The sequence below is a fragment of the Euleptes europaea genome, chromosome 5 (assembly GCF_029931775.1).
Source record: "Euleptes europaea isolate rEulEur1 chromosome 5, rEulEur1.hap1, whole genome shotgun sequence".
Taxonomy (NCBI): Eukaryota; Metazoa; Chordata; class Lepidosauria; order Squamata; family Sphaerodactylidae; genus Euleptes; species Euleptes europaea.
In genome coordinates, this window is record NC_079316.1 from 63,362,776 (window position 1) to 63,383,549 (window position 20,774).

Here is a 20,774-nt window from a genome sequence, read left to right on the forward strand (position 1 = left end):
AGTGTCCAAATCCCCTGATTTACAATCACAGAATTGTTCAGAAAAAGGGATCCCTGAAAACCTGCCTGCTAACTCCCCCAATGGTAGTGCATTTAATCTGTTCTTGGAGAAAAGCATTTGGGGACAATTAAAAATTTACAATAAGCAGGTAGGATCCTTAGAATGAAGGTGCAAATACCAAGATTGTACAATCAAGAAAGAACCATACAAAAATAAAAAGAGCAATATGGGGTTGGAGCCAACCAATCATTTCTGTTTGAACTACGGGGGAGTTTTGCTGATTCCTCCCTCCCATGTGTGTCCCACTCTCCTCTTCCTGAGTGCCCCCTGTCCCCTAGGAACAGCATGAGGGGGACTTTTAGAGCTGCAGTAGGAGGGAAAGGGGGAGAAGTTGCGCTCTGACAGAAATCCCTCTGTAAGTACAGATTTTCTGCAGGATTCAAAACTCCCTTTTATTAGACATAGCAAAATGCCAAGATTGGAACCATCTTGCCCCAATGGCATGTGTCATAAATCGGGCTTTAAAATAAGGAAAACATTTTTGTTGTGTTACAATTAAGGCCATGATCAATGCTACATTCTTTGTTACAACTACCTGTACTTACTTTTTAGTATTCATTATTCACTTATTCTCTCCCTCACACGTGTGCACACACACATCTTTGTTCAGTTCTGTTCTTCAGGTTAGGCTTGCCAGGTCCCTTTTCGCCACCAGTGGGAGGTTTTTGGGGCGGGGCCTGAGGAGGACGGGGTTTGGGGAAGGGAGGGACTTCAATGCCATAGCGAACAATTGCCAAAGCAGCAGTGTTCTCCAGGTGAACTGATCTCTGTTGGCTGGAGATCAGTTGTAATACCAGGAGATCTCCAGCTACTACCTGGAGGCTGGCAACCCTACTAGCACAGGCATCTGAACTGTGGGAAATCCAGGCATATCTGGCAACTAGAGATGACTTTTGCTGCTTCTTTCTCATCCTGATTCAGCTGTTTTGTGACTAGCAAGATTGCAACTCCTGGCCACTGTACTGACAGACACCCTGTCCCTCAGGTTTTTGGTCATAAATCTCCTTATATGTTTGAATAGACCAAGGGTTTTAGTAAGACAATGCCCAATGCTCTCTTCAGTGAAACAGCACCTTGCAAATAGAATAAATCCTTGTTGCAGAAAAATAAAGTCCCAGATCATAAAGGGCCTATTAAACACGATACAAATACCCCTTAGTCAGAAGGAGAAAACTTCAAATCTTATAGAAGTATTGAGAATATACTCTTGAATTTCAATGGGACAGGGTGAAGCATGATGAAGTGCTATATCACCCTTCCTTGAATTGCTGTGGTGGTGTTCTGGCATCTTTCAATCAAAGGTTATGTTAAAAAGAACATCTCAGGTTTCCAGACTCTCAAATTAATATATTTGACATCTTCCCTTAGGGGCTACTTAAAGATGTTCCCACCTCTTTATGAATACAGAAGGCTAAGAAAATATCAGGGTCCTGAAATGAAAGATAATAGTATTCAGCTGCTCATTTAAATACACTTGAAGTCTCTTTGCAGTCTTTGCAGTCTCCCTGCTCTAAGCACAGTTTTCTAAGACGAAGAAAAAAATGAACAGCAAAGATTATTTTGTCATGATAGGAAAGAGAAGATGCTGGATCATGCATTTGGATTAAAATGATTGCAACTTTTATTAAAGAAAAAGAGAACTATGCTGATTGAGGCCAGTACTACTCTACTATCCACATAGCCTTTCAGAAAAAGATCAGCATTGATGGTTCAACCCTGAGCAGGGGGTACCATTTGCTCTGCTAAAGGCCCTTGTTTTCTAGCTTAGAGAGGGAAATGTAAGGCAGGATCCCTCTTGGGGAATTGTCTGCAATCTGATGGTTGTCTCAGAGGATGGTTTTCTAAGGTGCCAGCTACCTTTGTAATTCATCCCAGTCCTCTGGGTGACCTGCCTTTACCTTTCTCAGTTCACCCTGGATGCTGTTTACTTTGTTGTGCCCTACTTTACCTATAATCCCTATCTGCATTCAGCATTTGGTAGGGGCCAGTCTACTTTGGCTTTCTTGATTCATCCTTCGGGTCTGCTCCTTGCATGCTGTTTTCCTCAGTTACAGGTCTTATTCCCATCCTGCATGATGGATCCCATCTCCCTCAAATGGACTCTCTGAGCAGAATACTAGGTTACCTGATAATACCCCATTCTGTATTGGGCCACATCCTTATTAACAGGATGATGGCAGTTGAGTCCAGTACTATATACCAGATCCTGAATTGAATAATTTTTCCACAAACTGAATGAGGTCCAAAGGTCTAATCCCTACCATGCCCCATAAAACGTTGCAAACTAAGTCTAGCCTCAGACTATTGCCTAAACCATTGTCTGTTAGGTGAATCATTATCGTTTGGGGTACCCCTCTGTACCTGCTTTTTAATGGAGTTGTTGCAACATCTGATTCCACAGAGGCAGGTGAACCGTGTATTAGTGGCTAACAATGAATGCCTACCTGGGTACCTAATCCATTAGCAAATAACTATTTGGACATGGAATAGAAGATGAACCCCTATATCTCCCACACACACACACACACACTTAACGGCAAATGTCCTTCCACATGCCCTTATTTTTCTAACCAAATCCACATAAATAATTTTGCACAAAGAAAAGTTAAAGTGTTGGTAAAGGAAAACTGTTGAATATAGCTTTTCAAAGCAATGAATGGAACAATGAGTTTGGACTTCAAAAACTCAGCCTTACTTAAACCTCTGTATTCTCCCTAAAGTTCAGTGCATCTTGTGCATAGTTCCTAGATGGTCAGAATCAAGTGGCACAAGTAGCATTCAGGGACAGATCACCCATGCACCTCCAGACCACTCTGAACCTTAAAGTGTGGATAAACCTTTCCTTTATTAGACTTTGTTGCAGAAAGGATTGTATATGAGTTCCTAAAGAGTAATCCAAACAAAAAATTTAAGGCACTGGGGCAGTTTGCTTTATGTTGTAATATTCAGGTCCCTTTAATCTTGGAAGATTGTGCAATGGTGTAGATCTTTTTATTATGTTCATATGATTTATTGACAGCAAATCCATTTCTCAATATACTGGTGCAAGCATGCAGTAAATCTTTCAATCACAGGCCAGGGCATTTTTAATCAGGCATTCTGGCTTTATTATTCTGCACATTCTGAGGAAGTTCTCTGCAGAAAAAAATATGACCAGGAGTCCAAAGGGCTGTTCTAACTAAGCATTTAGCATGCATTTCAAAATAGATTGATAGCATAAAACCAAACTGCTGGAACTAAATAAAGTCTGAAAGGCAAGGTCCATATCATATGAATGCTAGAAAATTTACATTTTCTCATTATTATTTCTCATTATCATCACTTATGAAACAATGGGGACTCAAAAAAGGACATGGTCTCTTTAAACCACAACTCAGAGAAAACATCTGATAGAAAAAATTGTGTCATTCTTTATGTGAAAGTCCAAGAACTTAGGGATGTTTACAGTTCATATATGCATTATTTATTTGTTTAGACATTTTTTATGCTGACTGTCCAGTGACCTGCTCCAGGTAGCTTACAATTAAGGCAAAAATACCAAATCCATTAAAAAAGCCAATGACATAAAGCAAGCCATGCACCCCTCATTGACAGTAGGATCAAGAGGGTGTCTCATGTTAATGACAGTTGTTTTCAGTGGAGTCAGTTCATGCTTAATCAAGTAATTAACATGCAAGTGTGAGCCAATCTTTTGATGAGCATCTACTAGATGGCTTGCATAAAACCTTTTTAAAATCATGCCCTGTATTGCTTAGTGCCCACACTGATCTATAGTAACAGAGATTATTATGCTGAATCCCCTAATGCTGGCTGTCCTTCCCCCAAATGTCTGACATGTCAGTGTCAGGAGTTTAATCCTAAACCTATGAGCCTTGGTAGATCTTTTTGCTGCCCCCACTTGGAGATAATAATTATAATATTTGATCTCAGTATTGGACCAATCTCACTATTGTGCAGACTCTACTATTAGATAACTCCCAATGGTGGACATGCTGATCCTAGTTGGTCTGTATATTTTCTTTTTGTCATGCTTGTTTATACTTTATTATGTGTGTTAATTTTCTTCCTTCCCCATTCAGGCAGTGTAAATGCCATCTACCTGTAGGAAACATAGCCTGATGTTTATTGCCAGCTTAAAACAAGACAAGTCTACTTTGTTGGAAAATCATGTTAACCCATCCATAGCAGCTATTAGTTTCATAATGCAAACCTCTGTGCATTGTTTGTCTCCCTCTTGAACACATACATTAAAGTAGTGAGGAGGTTTGTGTGTGTCAGTGAGGCTGAGAGCAATACCATAAGAAGTTTAGATTTTCTTAAGAGGCAGAACTCCTAGCAGAGTCACTCAAGGCAGAATGGTCACAACTGAAACACCAAACTAAGGTGCATCCACCTCCTTCGGGGATCAGTAGCCACATCAGCCTGTTTGCCATTGTTTGATCATTATTTGATACTGATAAAATATATTTTCCATACTAATCTGATTGAAATGTCCTGACAGTGACAAAAAGGGGAGAGAGGGAGAGAAAATGAGAATAATATTATCAACAACTCTTGTGAGAATGAGCTTTTATGCTAACTGCGGGAAACATGCTTTGGATAACTAACAAACTTCAGAGGAAATTTGGTGCCATGCAAAGATCACAATATGTAATTTCTATAGAGTGGCATTGGAAACTTAAATCTTGGGATAGACAGATACCTTTGGGATATCATAGGCTATAGACTTCTATGTAATCCATTACTCCTGCTGATATAAACCTTTTAATTTGTGGGTTAAAACCTGAGGCTCTGCAAGACATCTCATAAATATGCTAATCAGGGGAAATCAAGAACAAGCATTATTGCAAATACAGGTGTTTTTTTTTTAATTCTATGGCTCCCGCTGTTCTATAGCATTCTGTGCATTCCTAAAAATAAAGTTTGTGAAATTGTTCTCCTTATGTTTAAGAAAATGCTTTACCCTCCCTTGCTGTCTCCCAAAAGAAATTATACAGATGTTGCATGTAGGAGTATGAATGACTTGATTATCAGATTTCCTGAGTTACTAACCAATTCTTTCCAAACAGTATGAAACATCAAGCCACACAGTTTCAAACTATGCAATCCTATGCCATATTACTGTGGCAGCTCTGGGCCAGTCACATACTTTCAGCCTAACCTATCTCTCAGGGTTATGCAAATACAAAGGAGAAGAGGACAAAAGCAGCTATTTCCTCCTTGGGTACTAAGATTGTCAACCTCCAGATGGGGGTTGGAGGTCACCTGGAATTACAACTGATCTCCAGATGACAATGATCAGTTCCTCCAGAGAAAATGGCTGCTTTGGAGGGTGAACTTCAGCATTATATCCTGCTGAAGTCATTTCCCTCCCCAAACCTCACCATCCGAAGGCTCCACCCCCAAATGTCCAGGAATTTCCCAACCTGGAGCTGGCAATCCTATCCAGGAACTGATCTGTGTATTTGGGAGATCTGTTGTGATCCCTAGAGATTTCCAGGCCCTAACTGGTGGTTGGCAACCCAGAAGGAGAGAAAGAAGCAGGAAAAGGTGAGAGGCTATGGGCGCTTTTGGGAAAGGGAAATACCAAACTGTGGATAAGGGGGGAAATGAGATGCCTACTGCAAGTTCTTGTGGGCTCCTGCTTGTCTATATTCGAATAGCCAAATGAGCCAAATCTGAGGATTCTTAAATTTTGAGATTGGACCCATGAATAGACAAGGTGTATCCTTCTACAAAACAATAAAAATCCTCCAGGTTTGCAGGACAATAAGAAAAGCACAAAAACAAACATTTGGTGTTTAAAAACCCCAAAAGGAGCACCTGTAGTTTTAAGAAAGAGCTACCCTCAGTGGCTGTTGCTAGGCAACCATAACAGGTTTGGTTTCTGTCAGTGAAAGGCACTGGGAGGGAGTAGGGCTGCTTTGGCCTTTGAAGGAGGGCTTATCAAGACAAGGCTTGTCAAGAAGCACAGGGTGACTTAATACCACAAGACTTGCATGACTCACCTGGATCTAGCTGTTTGCTAATATTTAACAGCAGCCACCCCACCAAATCCAGTGTGGTGTGGGGATTAGGGCTGTTGAAAAAAAAAATTCTGTAAAATTCGGATTTGGCAAAATTTGGCCCATTTTGATTCAGGAAATGCTGAAGTCCGAACTCCCCTGATTCAGATTCGTGGAATTTGGCACTAAGTTCGGAGTTCGGGAAAAAATTCGGCCGAATAAAGCCATTAAAAACCCTCAAGCTACACTGAAATTTTGGGACCTCTACCTCCAAAAATGCCCCCCGGAGCCGTGGAAAGCCGCAAATGGGTTCTTAATCGCTTTATTCCAATGGGCAGATTGGGGGGGACCCCTTCCGGGCCCCATAAGTCAGTACCCCCTGACCCAATCTTCACAAAACTTGGGGGTTCTTGCAAGAAGGGTCCCCTCAAGCTACACTGAAATTTTGGGATCTCTACCTCCAAACATGCCCCTTCAGAGCCGCGGAAAGCCGCGAATGTGCACGCGCAACCCCCCTCACCCACGGGGATCTCTCTCACACACAAACAGACACTCTCTCTTTCTCTCCCTGGGCTGCGCAGCAGCTGGGCTCACGCACTCAACTGTGACTGATTGGCCAGAAGAAGACTTGGCTGGGCCACCATTGGCCGTGGGAGAATGCTGCTAGTTGCTTACTAACTGACGGTTATGCTGCTGATTCGGAGCCCCCGAATTTGCCGAATTTATTTGGTGATCGCCCCGAACTTGCCAAATTCGGCTCGTTGTTTTCCCGCCTTTTTTAAAATTCGGTTCCATCTGAACTGAAAACCGCCGAATCAGGAAATTCAGCTGTTTTTCAGTTTAGGACAAACCGAATCGACAGCCCTAGTTGGGATTAAAGTTTCAGAGTAGGACCTTGAATCCCCATTCTGTCCTGGAAACTCTCTGGATGACCTTGGGCCAGTTACACATTCTCAGCCTAACTTACCTCACAGACAGGGCCAAGATTGACCATAAAGAGCACCTGGATGCCTCCCAATGAGCTGATGGCCTCCTACATACACCTGGGCTGGCCGGCCCTCTGATACAAGTGTTGAGCCCAACCCACCCTAGCCCAGCACAAGATGGGAGAGGCAGTGCTCAGTCAATCTGAGGCGAGGCAGGAGAGTCAGAACCCAGCCTGCCAGAGCCCTGTACAAGAGGTGAGATGGAAGATGTGGTGGTTCCTGGCTCAGCCCCACTCAAGGCAAGGCAGACCCTGGTGCCTGGGCTGGCCAAACCCTGTGTGAGGCAAGGCAGCCATTGACACCCAGCCTGGCCAAGCCCTGTGAGAAGCAGACAGCAGCACCCGGCTGAGTCCAGAATGAGAAAAGGTAGATGGTGGTGCCTGGCTGAGCCCCGCACAAGGTGAGGCAGATGGCGGTGCCTGGCCGAGTGTCATGTGAGGTGAGGCAGATGTCAGAGAGCAGCCAAGCCCCATGTGAGGCAAGGAAAGGCAGAGGCTGCCACCTGTCCTGGCCGAGCCCTTCATGAGACAAGAAAAGGCAGTGGGTGGCACTCAGCCCAGCTGAGCCTTGCACAAGGCAAGGGAGATGGTGGCACCCAGCTGGGCCCGTGTGAAGCAAGACAAAGTAGAGGGCAGCACCCTGGTGAATTCTACACAAGGCAAGGCAGATGGATAAGTGGAGAAGGAAGCAGAGAAGGGTCAGGATATGGGGATTTCCAGGTGGAGGCAAGCGATCAGTGTTAGGAAGTTAAGAGGGGAAAATGGGGGTGCCCCTCCCAGGTTCTTGCAGGCTCCCCTCTGTGCAGCTCAGCCTGCTCTGGTAACTGGCACCATGCAACCAGGTCATAGTTTTCCCAGGTAGAAGGTGCCAGGGATAGTGAAAGGTAGAAAACTAAATACAAGGAGAAGATAAAGATAGATTGGCTGATGGATGGGAAGGAGAGAAGTAGAAAAGGAAGAGAGGCTATGAGGACTTGCAAGGAAGGGAAACAGGGAATAGTGGGGGAGAGGGAAATGAGAGGTACCTCACAAGCCCTTGTGGATTCCTGCTTGTGCATTATATTTTGGACCCTGCCAAATGGACAGTATTCACATTTCAGTTCTGGTAAAGGGGTTATTTAGATCTCCTGTCTCTGAACAAAGGTAATGTGTATTTTAGCTGGAAATGATAGATTAAGAAGCTTTCCATTTTACAACATGACCAGGTATTTTACTATCTACCTGTGTTTGTACCACTTGTTCTTTTGATATCAACTCTTGTATTTCTTTTTCAAATAATGGAGGTATAATCATTGCATGTTTTACATATGCTACATGTTTTAGGGCAAATGCCATTTGTTCTTTTTTGTTCCTTATAATGAAAGTGAAGGTGCCACAGGTGCATAAGTTCTACCTCTTATGTCTTTTTGTTGTCTCTTGTACTCAAAGGTTGCTTCACTCAAAAAGGATGTTGTTCATTTTCCTTGTGGAGGATTGTCACTGAAATGGGTTAATCTTAATACCATGTCAATACTACTACAGAACACACATTTTTGCTCTGTGGGAGTGCGTAATAATTTTATCCAGGAAGAAATTCAATTACAATTCTTGATGATACTGTAAGAAGTAATAATTTTATAGAGTTTAAGTATCCGTATCAGCACTCTCCAGGCAGTTTACTTGGCATTATGTTGACCTTATCATATTAAATATGCCAACAGAGTTCAGTGGTGGTTATTAGACCTTCTGCTGAAGTTTGGCTGCCTTTTTTGTTTTTCCTATTTATAATTTCTTAATTTATTAACAATGAAATAATGCAATTAATGGGCAAAAATAATTTCTCTACTGATTTATAACTGTTGCTGGCAGTTATAAATCAGTAGATTTATAACCCCTCCCTTACCTATCCTAGACTTGTGGGAGGTTTAGATTTGCCTTTGTTACAGAAAATACTAACCCTGGCAAGAGGTGTTATATTTATTTCAAATGTGGAATTCGACTTAAGTTTATTTTTTTCTAGCTCATTCTTTATTTTCCCAAATCAATCTTGCTGTATTGGTTCATAACTGTGCATTTTTGATACCTGCTCGCTCCAGCTTCCAAGGCCAAACCATTTTTTTTTCTCAGAAAAGCACCTATAATTAAGATTTGATAATATGCCTATGGATTTTAACGTAATTTGTTGAAATGCGCGTTTCATTAAATAAAATTGTTCAATCAGCAGCTTTTATATATGACTTTGTGTGTGTGAGTTTTGGAAGAGAGTGGTTTTAAAAGAAAAACTCTGATGTACCCTGATTTTTAATCATTGCTTTGTATAATACCAGGGGATAATAAGGTTAAATGTTTAACCATTAGTGTTATAAGCTTATTCAGTAAGATACAGCCTGGCTAGGGAACAGCTCTTCAGAGTGATTGTAGTGTGACAAGCTGTCTTAGCCTTTCTAGGCCTGAAGAGATTTCCGGATTGATCTCTAACAGACTCACTTCAGCCCTCAGTTTGATTCAATCTGATGGACTTAGCCTTGCATTTCTGAGGAACAGATACCTATGCAATGTGTAGGGTCAGGATGCTCTCTTGTGAAAACTGACCTTGCTGCTCAAAATTTCCTTTTCTTTATTTCTGTTCTTTAGGCTCACTGACCAACATAGAGAAATACAAAATCTAAAATATACCGTTGGAAAGAAGTATCATTAAAAGCCATAGATAAACATTTTGCCACAGCGAGGGTTACATTTGGATCAGTATCAACCAATAGCTTTGCAACTATCTCTTGCTTTAGGGCAGGTCCCCGCTGCTAAACATTTTTTTGCCAGTTCAGAACAGCTCTTGCTTAGAAAAAGGGACTGTTTTTGGAGTGAGACAGAGAACCTGAAATGAGTGAGACAGAGAGCTAAAGAGACTGATCTGACTTAACCATGCTTGTTCAAGTTTGTTCTTTATCCTGGTGTTTTTATTTTGTTCAAAATTTTAAATAGAATCTTTAAAAGGATGCATTGCTTTGGCCCTTTTAATTTTTCTGTTAGGAGAATAAGCTGATCAAAGGATTCTCCTCCTTTTGGGATGGACAAAAGACTGCTTGTCACTGCAAGAATATGGACTTAGATTTTACTGTTTTAGGAATCAGAATCCATTCATTTTTCAGATTGAGGAGACTTTTTCATGCTATTACATTTTTTTTGTTTGCATCAATAGCTCTACCTGATTTAATAAGCAGCGAAGAAACTCCCTTTACTGTCATCGAATAAAATGAAAAACTATTCAAATTCCCAGAAAGGAGAGAAGTTAACAATAAACCCTTATTTGTAAATCTTGGTGGGGTCATAACCAGCAATATTAACTTATAGACACAAGAAAGCATCCATGAAATCAGCTCGACCTCACAGTATGTAAGCAATTATATTCTGTGTCTGCTGCAACGTCCGAACAATAATCAAGGGAAATTCTGTGTAGAAATCATTGTTTGCTGCCTTACTGAAATAATAAGACAGAATGTGTACCTTTACTCCTGGAGGCTTAAGAAGAATTCTGCTGGATCAGACTAGTTGTCCATCTATTCCAGCAACCTGTTTCACACAGTGGTCAACCAGATTATTTATTATGTGCTAACACAGTTATACCCCTCTTTTCCTTGTGGTTCAAGGAGGCTTACAATAATAGTTAAAAACATTTCCAGGTAAAACCAGAATAAAATAAACCCATTTAACCAACACAGGATATTCTGGAATTAAACTATTATAATTGGCAATATTACCAGGGTCATTATTTCTGTATTTGAAATACAGATTTGGCTAATAATTCTCTTAGTGGAAAGAATCACCTGTCACCAGAAATTCACTCTGCTTTGTAGGTGTGAATGGATAAACTCTGCCATATGATTTATGGGCATGTCAACAGGGATGGTCTGATTACAAAGGGTGAAGGACACATAGGGCGAAAACGCACGGTCGCTTTATCCTCCTTTAATCCCTGTTTTAGCCGGGATCGAACGCGCATTAGGTGAAACACACGCAATCGATCCAGGCTGAACCCTGGATGAAACAGGGATCAAAGGAAGATAAAGCAACCGTGCGTTTTCGCCCATAGAGCAACAGTCAAGGAGGGAGAGGGAACCCCCATACCCATCAGCATATCATTTAATGGAGACATAGTTCAGAATTTCATGCACTGTGCAGTTGTGTGATTGGTGAATGGCCAGTAGTGGTAAGAGTGGACCAATGACATCTTTGTCCTTATTTGGGCACTGCTGACTATTCACCATCTCTTGCTTGCACTGCTGCCCTTCTGTTGCTGCTCAGCAGCAGACAAGACTAGATAGACAGTGACTTCGTTCTACCTTCAGCTTACCCTTCCTTCCATACCCACATCCATTGTACCCGATGATGTGGCTTTTTGGGCGGGTAATGATCTTAAATATGTCCGTTGTAGTTAATTTTTGTCTGAATCCATTAAAGGAAACTGTCTGCTTGGTATTTCAGATAGGCAATACACAGGCAGTACCTATACAAAATGTATGTATTAGTTGTGAATCTGTGAATACAAAATGTATGTATTAGTGGTGAATCTGTTATATTAACCTTTTAATGTAATGATCTATGTAAGTAGAAAATTCAGGCATTTAGCTGATTTGGAAATAATTGATATAGTGTACCTTTATGTGGGTATAATTTCTAATAAACTGGGTTGCATTTATTGATTGCAATAATTTTCCTTGATAACTATGGCATGAGGGACAATTCGAGTGACTGCTGACACCATCAGAAAAAATAATTGCTATGAAGCAGGCTGTAAAGTCTTCTTCAACAATTTGATTTTATTAGTGTCTAGAAATTCCTTATATTTTGTCTCTTCATATTAGATAACTTCCTGTAACTAATGCTCAGAAGAAGCCAGTAGATTAAGATTGCTAGACATGGCCTGGCAACTAGCAGGAGATTGGGAGGGACATAAGGTGCTGTAAGTGATTGTGTGATGTCACTTCTGGGGGAAACCTGGAAGTGATGTTACATTTCTTTAAGAATCACCAGAAATTTTATGGTAAAAACAATAGAATTCCCAGAAATTCCTAGAGACAACTGACATCACTTCTGGGTTTTCCCTGGAAGTGACATCATGTCATCTTCCAAAGGTGATTTTTAAAAGATTATTCTTCAGCCACTGCAATAGAAAATGGAGGCTGGGGTTAGGGGCTCCCCCATCTCCAGTAGGGCCTTGTCAGCCCTACAATGGATACTTAAACCTTGCAGATCAATCACATGACACTACCTTATCATCAGTCAGGCCACTGGTCCACTGTCTTCACTGATGAGCAACTGCACTCTAAGCTTAAGAATCCTTGTTTGTGGGGATGACTCTGCTGAGGCACCTACATGCAGAGATTACAGTGAACTGGAGTTTGATTCAAGGTTTCCCAAATGAAGTGAATGAGGGGAAGGGGAGGAGAGACGGGGCCTGTGAACATAATACACTAAATTGGTATCTATTAGAAACAGAGATTTGTAGTGGTGTCTGAATGTGGCCCGAGTTGTTTACAAGGCTCTTAAATGTTACTTAGTTTTGTTAATAATCATTTAAATTTAGAGAGTTTCATGTCATGTTTATTGAGTCCTTTGTGTAAGTGCTTTGTTAGGATTTTTATAGACTTTATGATGTCATCATAAGAATTAATTTATTTCTCTGTTTGTTCTGTGCCTGTTTGATGCTTATGACATCAAATATCATATGATATTATGCACTGTGGAAAACTGAAATTATGAAGAATTACATGAATCTAGTACTTGCAATACTTATGCTACTTTCAAGAAAACATGTCTAAATGAAAATGAGTAAGCAAATATAACATCTAGGAATATTAACATATTTATCTTAAAAATGACTGTATTGCAGTGCCACAAATCATGAAGTTATGATGTTGTACAGGGAGGTCATGCCAGGAAGATAAAGGGGTACAAATGTCTAGGATGAGGATGTATTGCATACACCACTTAAGGGAGCTTAACTCTAGCAAAGTCCTATGAGACCATCTGCCTTATGTGGAAATGTGCTTTTGTAAGCAAATTTCCAGAGCAGTTCAGTACAACATACTCAAAAGTACAATTACTGAAAACTCTACTTATGCTACAAAACACTGAACAGGATTGACTCTAGGGATATCATTAGCTGGTACAAATGAAAATGTTAAATACGTTTTGAAGGTGATTTTTAATGATGTGTTGCAAGGAGAAAGGTTTGAGTGACTTTTTGCAACAAAGACCTAAATCCCAATCCAACTTGGCTTTGTGTCCTAGTCCAAATCCTGTTTAATCACAAGTTAAATCTCAGAGAGCTCCATATGACTTATTTGCAAATAAGATTGTACAGGACTCCAACTTCCATGTAGCTGTTACAGGTCTCTGTTGTGGAGTGAGTGTTTTGATTGGGTCCCACCTTTGCATATAATAACTATTTCTAGTCAATTCAGCTGTTAACGTGCACCTAAAGCATTGGCCGTGAGAACCAGCATGGTGTAGTGATTAAAGTGTTGGACTAGGACTTAGGAAACACAGGTTTAAATCCCCACTTGTGCCATGGAAGCTTGCTGGGTACCTTGGGCCAGTCACATACTCTCAGCCCTGACCCTAGCTAGTATTTGGATGGGAGACCTCCAAGGAATACCAGGGTTGTGATGTGGAGGCAGGCAATAGCAAACCATCTCCGAACGTCTATTGCCTTGAAAACCCTATGAGGTCGCCATAAGTCAGCTGTGACGTGTTGGCCAAAAATGAAAAAAAAAAAAAGCAGATGTGTGAGATGACATTGGTCATACCATTTTCTTACATGTTGTAAACTTAGGCTTGAATCCATAAGAACATAAGAAAGGCCATGCTGGATCAGACCAAAGTCCATCAAGTCCAGCAACCAGGTGCCTCTAGGAAGCACCCAAACAAGACAACTGCAGCAGCATTATCCTGCCTGTGCTCCAAAGCACCTAATATAATAGGCATGCTCCTCTGATCCTGGAGAGAATAGGTATGATTATTACTAGTATCCATTTTTTACTAGTAGCCATGAATCCAAAGTACTATGGGCAGAGTTCAGTGAGAGGAACAAAATTTTCTGCCTATCCTTCCTGCTGAAGCCTACTGTGCCACTCAAAATGCTGCCCCAGGAGCCCAGAAACTCCCAGGAAAAGCACTGGGTTTTTGTGGTTGTCTGCAGTGGAAGGGGGAAGTGCCCTTCTGCCAGTGGAAAGCAGGGTTTGGATCCAAACCTTAGAAGCTAATACATATTACCCACAACACTCTGATTCATACTGTAATAACTGACCTTGTGCCTTCTGTGCTGTATCCATAAAATAATGGATATTGTGCTATAGCAATTGTTGACAACTGGATTATCCTGTGTCAACAAAACAACCCAGTTGCTAATAAGTGCTATAGCACAATGAGAACACAGTATCCAGCAATGTGTGGGATGAAGCCCTGATTTCCTTTATCATTCAGAACATCTTCATACCCATTAATTCTGTTGCTTTTCAAGGCAACCTTAGTAGTTGTTAGCTATGAAATTGATTCACTTGTGTCTCTTTTTTGCAGATTGCATTTTCACAGCACAATACCATCATGGATCTGGTGCAGTTCTTTGTCACTTTCTTCAGGTAAAGTTTTTCAATAATCTTGTAATACACTATATACACTAAGACACATGCTGTCAAAATGTGGTTGTGGTATCCCTTGGAAACAATTTTTAGAAGCACAGAATCAAACTTGAGGAAATATCCAAAGAAACCAAATAGGTGATGTGAATGAAAGTAACCAACAGGTTTGAAACTAATAAAGACTCAATAGTTCCTAAAAAACAATTTAATATATATAGGAATCTAAACATAATTACAGGAGGTTCACCAGTTCTATTTCAGCATATTATACGAATTCATAAATACAAAGCTAGAAACACCTACCACAGAGGCTTCATCAATATTTAAAAACAGTATTTTAACATTTTGCAGAGATTGTGAACACAGCTTTATTTTTTTTAAATACACTTTTATCTTTTGCAGAGACTTTATGAGAAGTCCTGAAGGGGGGGGGCAGAGCTGCTGAGGAAGCGGCATGACCCCTATGTTGGCATAAGTGCCACTTGTGCTGGCTCAGTGGGCACAAACGCTGCCGCAAGGGCACTTACAGTGGTGTAGGGGCACCGCACAGCAGCACAAGGCTCGGCTGCCGGTGCTGCCTCACCGGCACTGTTTTTCAGGTGCAAGGCCTCATACTGGTGTCCAGCAGGATGTTCCCGGGGGCAGAGCCGACATTAGTCCAGGAATGTCTCTTTTTGCAAGCATTGAATTGCACCTACAAAAAGGTGGTGTAGCCCTGTTGAACTCTGTGGGGAGCTTTATGGGATTTTCCTCTAAATTGCCTCTCTGGAGGTGGCATGGCTGTGCCATGCCTGGGCGCCCGCTAACTACCACCCCCCTTCAGGATTGCTGTGCCCAAGCACAATACACTTTTTGGTGTCATTTTCTTTCATCCATCTCAGTGGAAATTTGTTGGTTTAAGAAGAACCTTTTGATTAAAAGTGGTTGAACTTGGTTGATTAAATTGGTTTCCCAGAAAGCTTTCAGTCACACTCTGTGTGAGTACAGTGTGCAGGCATGACAACGATCTGTGCTTGTGCCATCATAAATAGAGTTTTATCAAGACATATCAAGTTTGCACTGATGCTAAAACACAAATACTTGAGCTTGGCAAGAGGACTGTAGAAGGTTCTTTTTGTTATGAGGAAATTCATCCTTGCTCCATTCATATCTTTGAAACCTCACCTGAAAATGTGATGGCTCTACCCTGAAAGGAAGGCTGACTACATCCCTGCTTCTAGGACGTTAGCGACTAGTTTGCTCAGAATGTGTTCAGCATAGTGGAACCCTCTACAGTGCATGCATTTGAAATTGGTATATTAAAATCTGCCTGAATGAAAACATGAAATGAATGTTCTCAAATATGTTAGTCTCCCAAAGATATGAAATACGTTGCTATCCAAAATACACTGCTTGCTTACTCTGCTGTTCAGCTTCATGCATTTTATAAGAGAGACAAATAGTGTTCCGTTAACTTCTTTTGAAGTATAATTGGTTTTTGTAGGGATGGTGACAGTTCTTCATATCACCACTAACTTAAGGGTTTATAAGCAAAAAATCAGAGAAGACACCATTACTGGTGGTGCAAAAGTAATATTCCTTACACCTTACTCATGGTTAAGGGAGTGGGGACAGTCCACAGGATCGTACATCCCCTTTCCCCACCCCTTATATCTCTAGCATAAATTCCCTCTTCCAGCTGACTTCAACCATGGTTAATGCTAACCAGTGTTTACTGTCACTAGGATCTGAAAAACAATAACATGAGGAGATAAGGACAACCCTAATGGGTCAGATGAAAAAATCATCTATTCCAGCATTCTGTTTCCCACAGTAGCTAACCAGGAAGTCTACAAGCAGAACACTAAGGCCAAATCTCCCCTCCCCTTTATTTTTGTCCCATCATTTGGTATTCAGATGCACTTTACTTTGAACATGAAGTTTCCATAGAACCATTTTCTCATCCATTAATTTGATTAATTCTTATGTAGCATTTAAGCTAATGCCCATTACCACATCTTCTGGCAGTGAATTGCATAAATTAATTAGGCATTATATGAAAGCAGTTGCTTTTGTTTGTTCTGAATCTACTGCTCATCAGTTTCATTGGGTGACCTCAAGTTCTAGTTTTATGATATAAAGTGTTTTCTGTATCCACTTTCCACCCTGTGTCCTCTTCTTTCTAAATTAAAATCTCTTTAGACTTTTTTCTTGTACAGAAGGTTCTCCAATCTGGTGTCATTTTGGCTGCCCTTTCTTGCATCTATTCCAACTGAACAATATCCTTTTTGAGAAAGAATGACCACAGTATTCTGTATAGAGTATTGCAAATGTGGCTTACTGCTCCATAAATCTGCACAAGGGTATCACAAGAATAGTGGTTTTATTTTCAGTCCTTTCTAAATAATTCCCTGCTTGGAGTTCTTTTTTCAAGCTGGCATTTCCATTGAGCTATCTGCCATGACCTCAAGGTGTCTTTTCTGGTAAGTCACTTCCAGTTCAGACTCTATCAGAACTCTATCCGACTTTTATCTATCTGAAGTCTGGATTTCTTCTTTCAGTGTACATCCCTTTACCCTTAACCCCATTTGCTACACTTTGGAGAGATCCTCTTGGAGCTTTTCACAATCTACTTTTGTTTTCATCATCCTGAATAAAACCATTTAATGATTGGTACCTACTTGAGCATTAACTATGGTTAAGCCTGGTAGGGGGATTTACTGTGGGAGGGAAACCAAGTGCTCAGTTCTGCAGCCCAACAAGACTTCTTAATGTGCTTTGATTTTGTAAAAGATATGCACAATAGGAGTTAAGTTTTACAATTAACTTAAAAATGATTTTAATTAAAAACAGTTACAGTTCAGGTTAGATACTCAGCCTACACATTTAAAGTTGCTAAGCTTTAAATTCCTACTGTGTAGGAATTCAAACAGGATATTGTTAAAGGAATAATTTAAGAAGAAGAGAAGAGCTAGTTTTTTATACACTGATTTTCTCTACCTTTAAGGAATCTCAAAATTGGAAGGTAAGAGTCAGACAGATTCTTTATTCCTTCATGAGTCAGCTAATGCTTGTCAATGGAGAGGGGGGGTGACCTCTCCGGACTCTGACCCAATCTTCACCAAACTTTAGGGTTTATGCAAGGAGAGTCCCTGAAAGCTACCCTGAAAATTTGGGACCTCTAGCCCCAAAAATGCTTCCACAGGAGCGTCACAAAAATCCCCATTGGTTTCTATTATGAGAACTTTTCAATCTGCCGACTTTCGCTACAAAGACGCAATACAACTGAAGTTGGCAGATTGAAAAGTTCTTATAATAGAACCATTGGAGATTTTTTGCGAAGCTCCCGTGGAGTTATTTTTGGGGATAGAAGTCCCAAATTTTCAGGGTAGCTTTCAGGGACTCTCCTTGCACAAACCCAAATGTTTGGTGAAAATGGGGCCAGGGAGTCTGGAATTATGGGCTCTGGAGAGGTCGCCCCTCCCCTCTCCATTGACAAGCATTAGCCAACTCACAAAGGAACAGAGAATCTGACTGACTCTTACCTTCCAATGTATGTCAATGGAGGCGGGAGGGGGCGACCTCTTCCAGACCTCATAACTTTGGACCCCCCGACCCAATCTTCACCAAACTTTGGGGTTCTTGCAAGGAGAGTCCCTGCAAGCTACCCTGCACGTTTGGGGGCTCTACCTCAAAAACGCCCCTCAGGGCCAAATTTTTTGGGAAACCCAAAAATAAACCAAATCCCCATATTTGCCGGTATGGGAATTTGGCTTATTTAGGGTTCCCCCCCCCCCAAAAAAAAATTGGGCCCAATAACCCTGACTTTTCCCGGGTTATTATTTTTTGCACACCCCTAGATATTTCTGTTAACGTACTATATGGGCGCTGTGAACAGTCTTACTGGCACAAAACTGTTATCTTTTCATATCTTGCAGCGCCCAGATAGATCATCTCCTTCATGCACAATGGATAGAGTGCCAGGTCCCCTATTATCTCCAGAAGGAGATTTTTTGCAGCGGGGCTGGGGGGAGCAATTTGCGCGTGTGCTCCCAGCGAAATATTGCCACTTTCGGGTTTACCCTGGAAGTTCTGGCATTGCGCAGGACGCTCTAGCCATCACCTCCAGAGGGTCAACCTGAAAGTGCCACAGGCAGAGCATGAAGGGAGGAATCACTCTCCCTTTCCTGCTTCCGCCTGCTGACCATCAGCTGGTCAATGGGCAGTCCGGTTGATTGGTGGGCAATTGGGAACCCTAACAATGGGTTGGGTTCAACCTTTCTGCAAGAAGAATGAGTTTGCAGAGATCTTTGCTACCTTTCCCTTTACTTTGCACCCCTTCTTTGCAGAAGCTGCTTCTAAGGGTTAAAGGACCATTGGGAACAACTTGGTGATAGGGAAGGCAACAAAGGAAGAAATCAACAGATTACACACACACACACACACACACATGCACAGTGGAGCTTGCTCTACTTATACAAGAATGCAAAACAGAGGAGGGGTCCTACCAATTCCATATTCTTGGTCTTGCCCTACATAAGATATGTCACATTGGTTCCAAGAATGAGCTTTTGGGGCGTTAGGTAATCTGCAATGGGAAGGGAAGGGTGGCAAAAAAACCTTCCACAACCTCTTGCAATTCACTGAAGGATTGGATCTAATGCTGCATCTGCTGTGCTGGAAGTTCTTTAGAGTTGCAAATACTCTGCAGCTGTGCTTCCCTGTGACCACTTTTAAGACATTATTGTCTGCATTACAACAGGGAAATTAAATTGCTTCATACTTTGTAACTTTTTGTCCTGTTCCCTTCCGACGGTGTTCAGTGAAATTATGCTCCCAAGCAGCTGTGGAGTATACGGAGCTGCTCTTCTCACAGATGCTCTTCATCCTAGTTGGTTTTCTTTTATCGTAATGTCGGCCTCTTCTCTCAATATTAAAGCACGAATTAGACCAACTTGTCTGCCTAAACTAGCAAGTTGTCTGTGACAAATGGGTTTGAACATACACATTCCTCATTTACAAGACTAAGTAGAATTTTCTGTGCTGCAAAATGTGAACTTGTAGCAAATGTTCACTCTGTGACAAAATGTTGGGGTGATGGCAGTGAAGTCTTAAAGAAAAGGACAGAGAGCGCCAGGCTTTGCTTTAGGCAATAATGTCATTGTATGTTATGGCAAATGACAAGCTGCTTTCTGAAGCAGCCCGCCAGCCTTCCTTCCTTTCAGACACCGTAGGAATGGGACTGTGAAATGAGTGACATCAAAGAAATGAGCAACCTGTTTACAGCAGCCAGGAAATATTGCAGATTCTTATTCTGCATTGTAATAAACCAAGGCAGTAAGAAAAAGGGCAATACACATACTTGCGTGTCCTGTTCTGGCTTCTATAGATGTGAATATATTACATTTTATTGATTAACGCTGAACATTTTGAATCAAATGCCATTCTTGACTTCATTACTAGAATGTTAATAAAGTGTTTCAGTGAAATGGTTCTGTAGCAAGGAAAGGAGAGCATTGCATTTTAGATTAGTAATCTCGATTCCTTCGTTTGGTAAACATATTTTTGTTAAAGTCTGGGATTTTTCAGAGTTAAGGGCATCCGGCTTTTTGAACATCCGAAATATGCTCGCCAGTCAAAAATTATAACGAGGAGTGTGTTTATGGGACCAATCACAGTGACAAGATGTCTCAGGAGTAAGTGCTATTGAATTAAGTGGGCCTTATGGTTAAGTCAGTATGCAAGGGATCGCAGCAGGTATTCATACAAAACATTCATAAGAACATAAAAATAGCCATGCTGGATCAGACTCCCCCACCCCCAGCATCCTGTTTCACGCACTGTTCGACCAGTTGCCCTGGAGGATCAACAAACAGGGCATACTGATGTTGTCTCATAATTCAGAGGTTTACTGCCACTGAATGTGGAGGCTCCCTTTACTTGCTATGAATGGTAGCCACTGAGAAACCAATCTTTCGTTAATCCATTTAACTCCCTTTTAAAGGTTTTAATACCGCTATGAGGCTCTGTTTTTTAATTTTTTTATGAACTTGTGCACACAATAAAGAAACTATTATTTGTTAATTTATGCTAGTTCAACCCTTTTTATGAGTCTCATGGCACAGAGTG

General features: G+C 41.2%; 1 protein-coding gene across 1 annotated transcript in view; it reads left to right on the forward strand.

The window, feature by feature from the left end:
- The window catches only part of ATRNL1 (attractin like 1), a 645,181-nt gene that overhangs the window by 316,087 nt on the left and 308,320 nt on the right, over positions 1-20,774 (forward strand). The window contains exon 25 of the mRNA XM_056850671.1: positions 14,605-14,666. Within this exon, the coding sequence (XP_056706649.1) occupies positions 14,605-14,666 (62 nt within the window). The remainder of the gene's footprint in view (positions 1-14,604; positions 14,667-20,774) is intronic.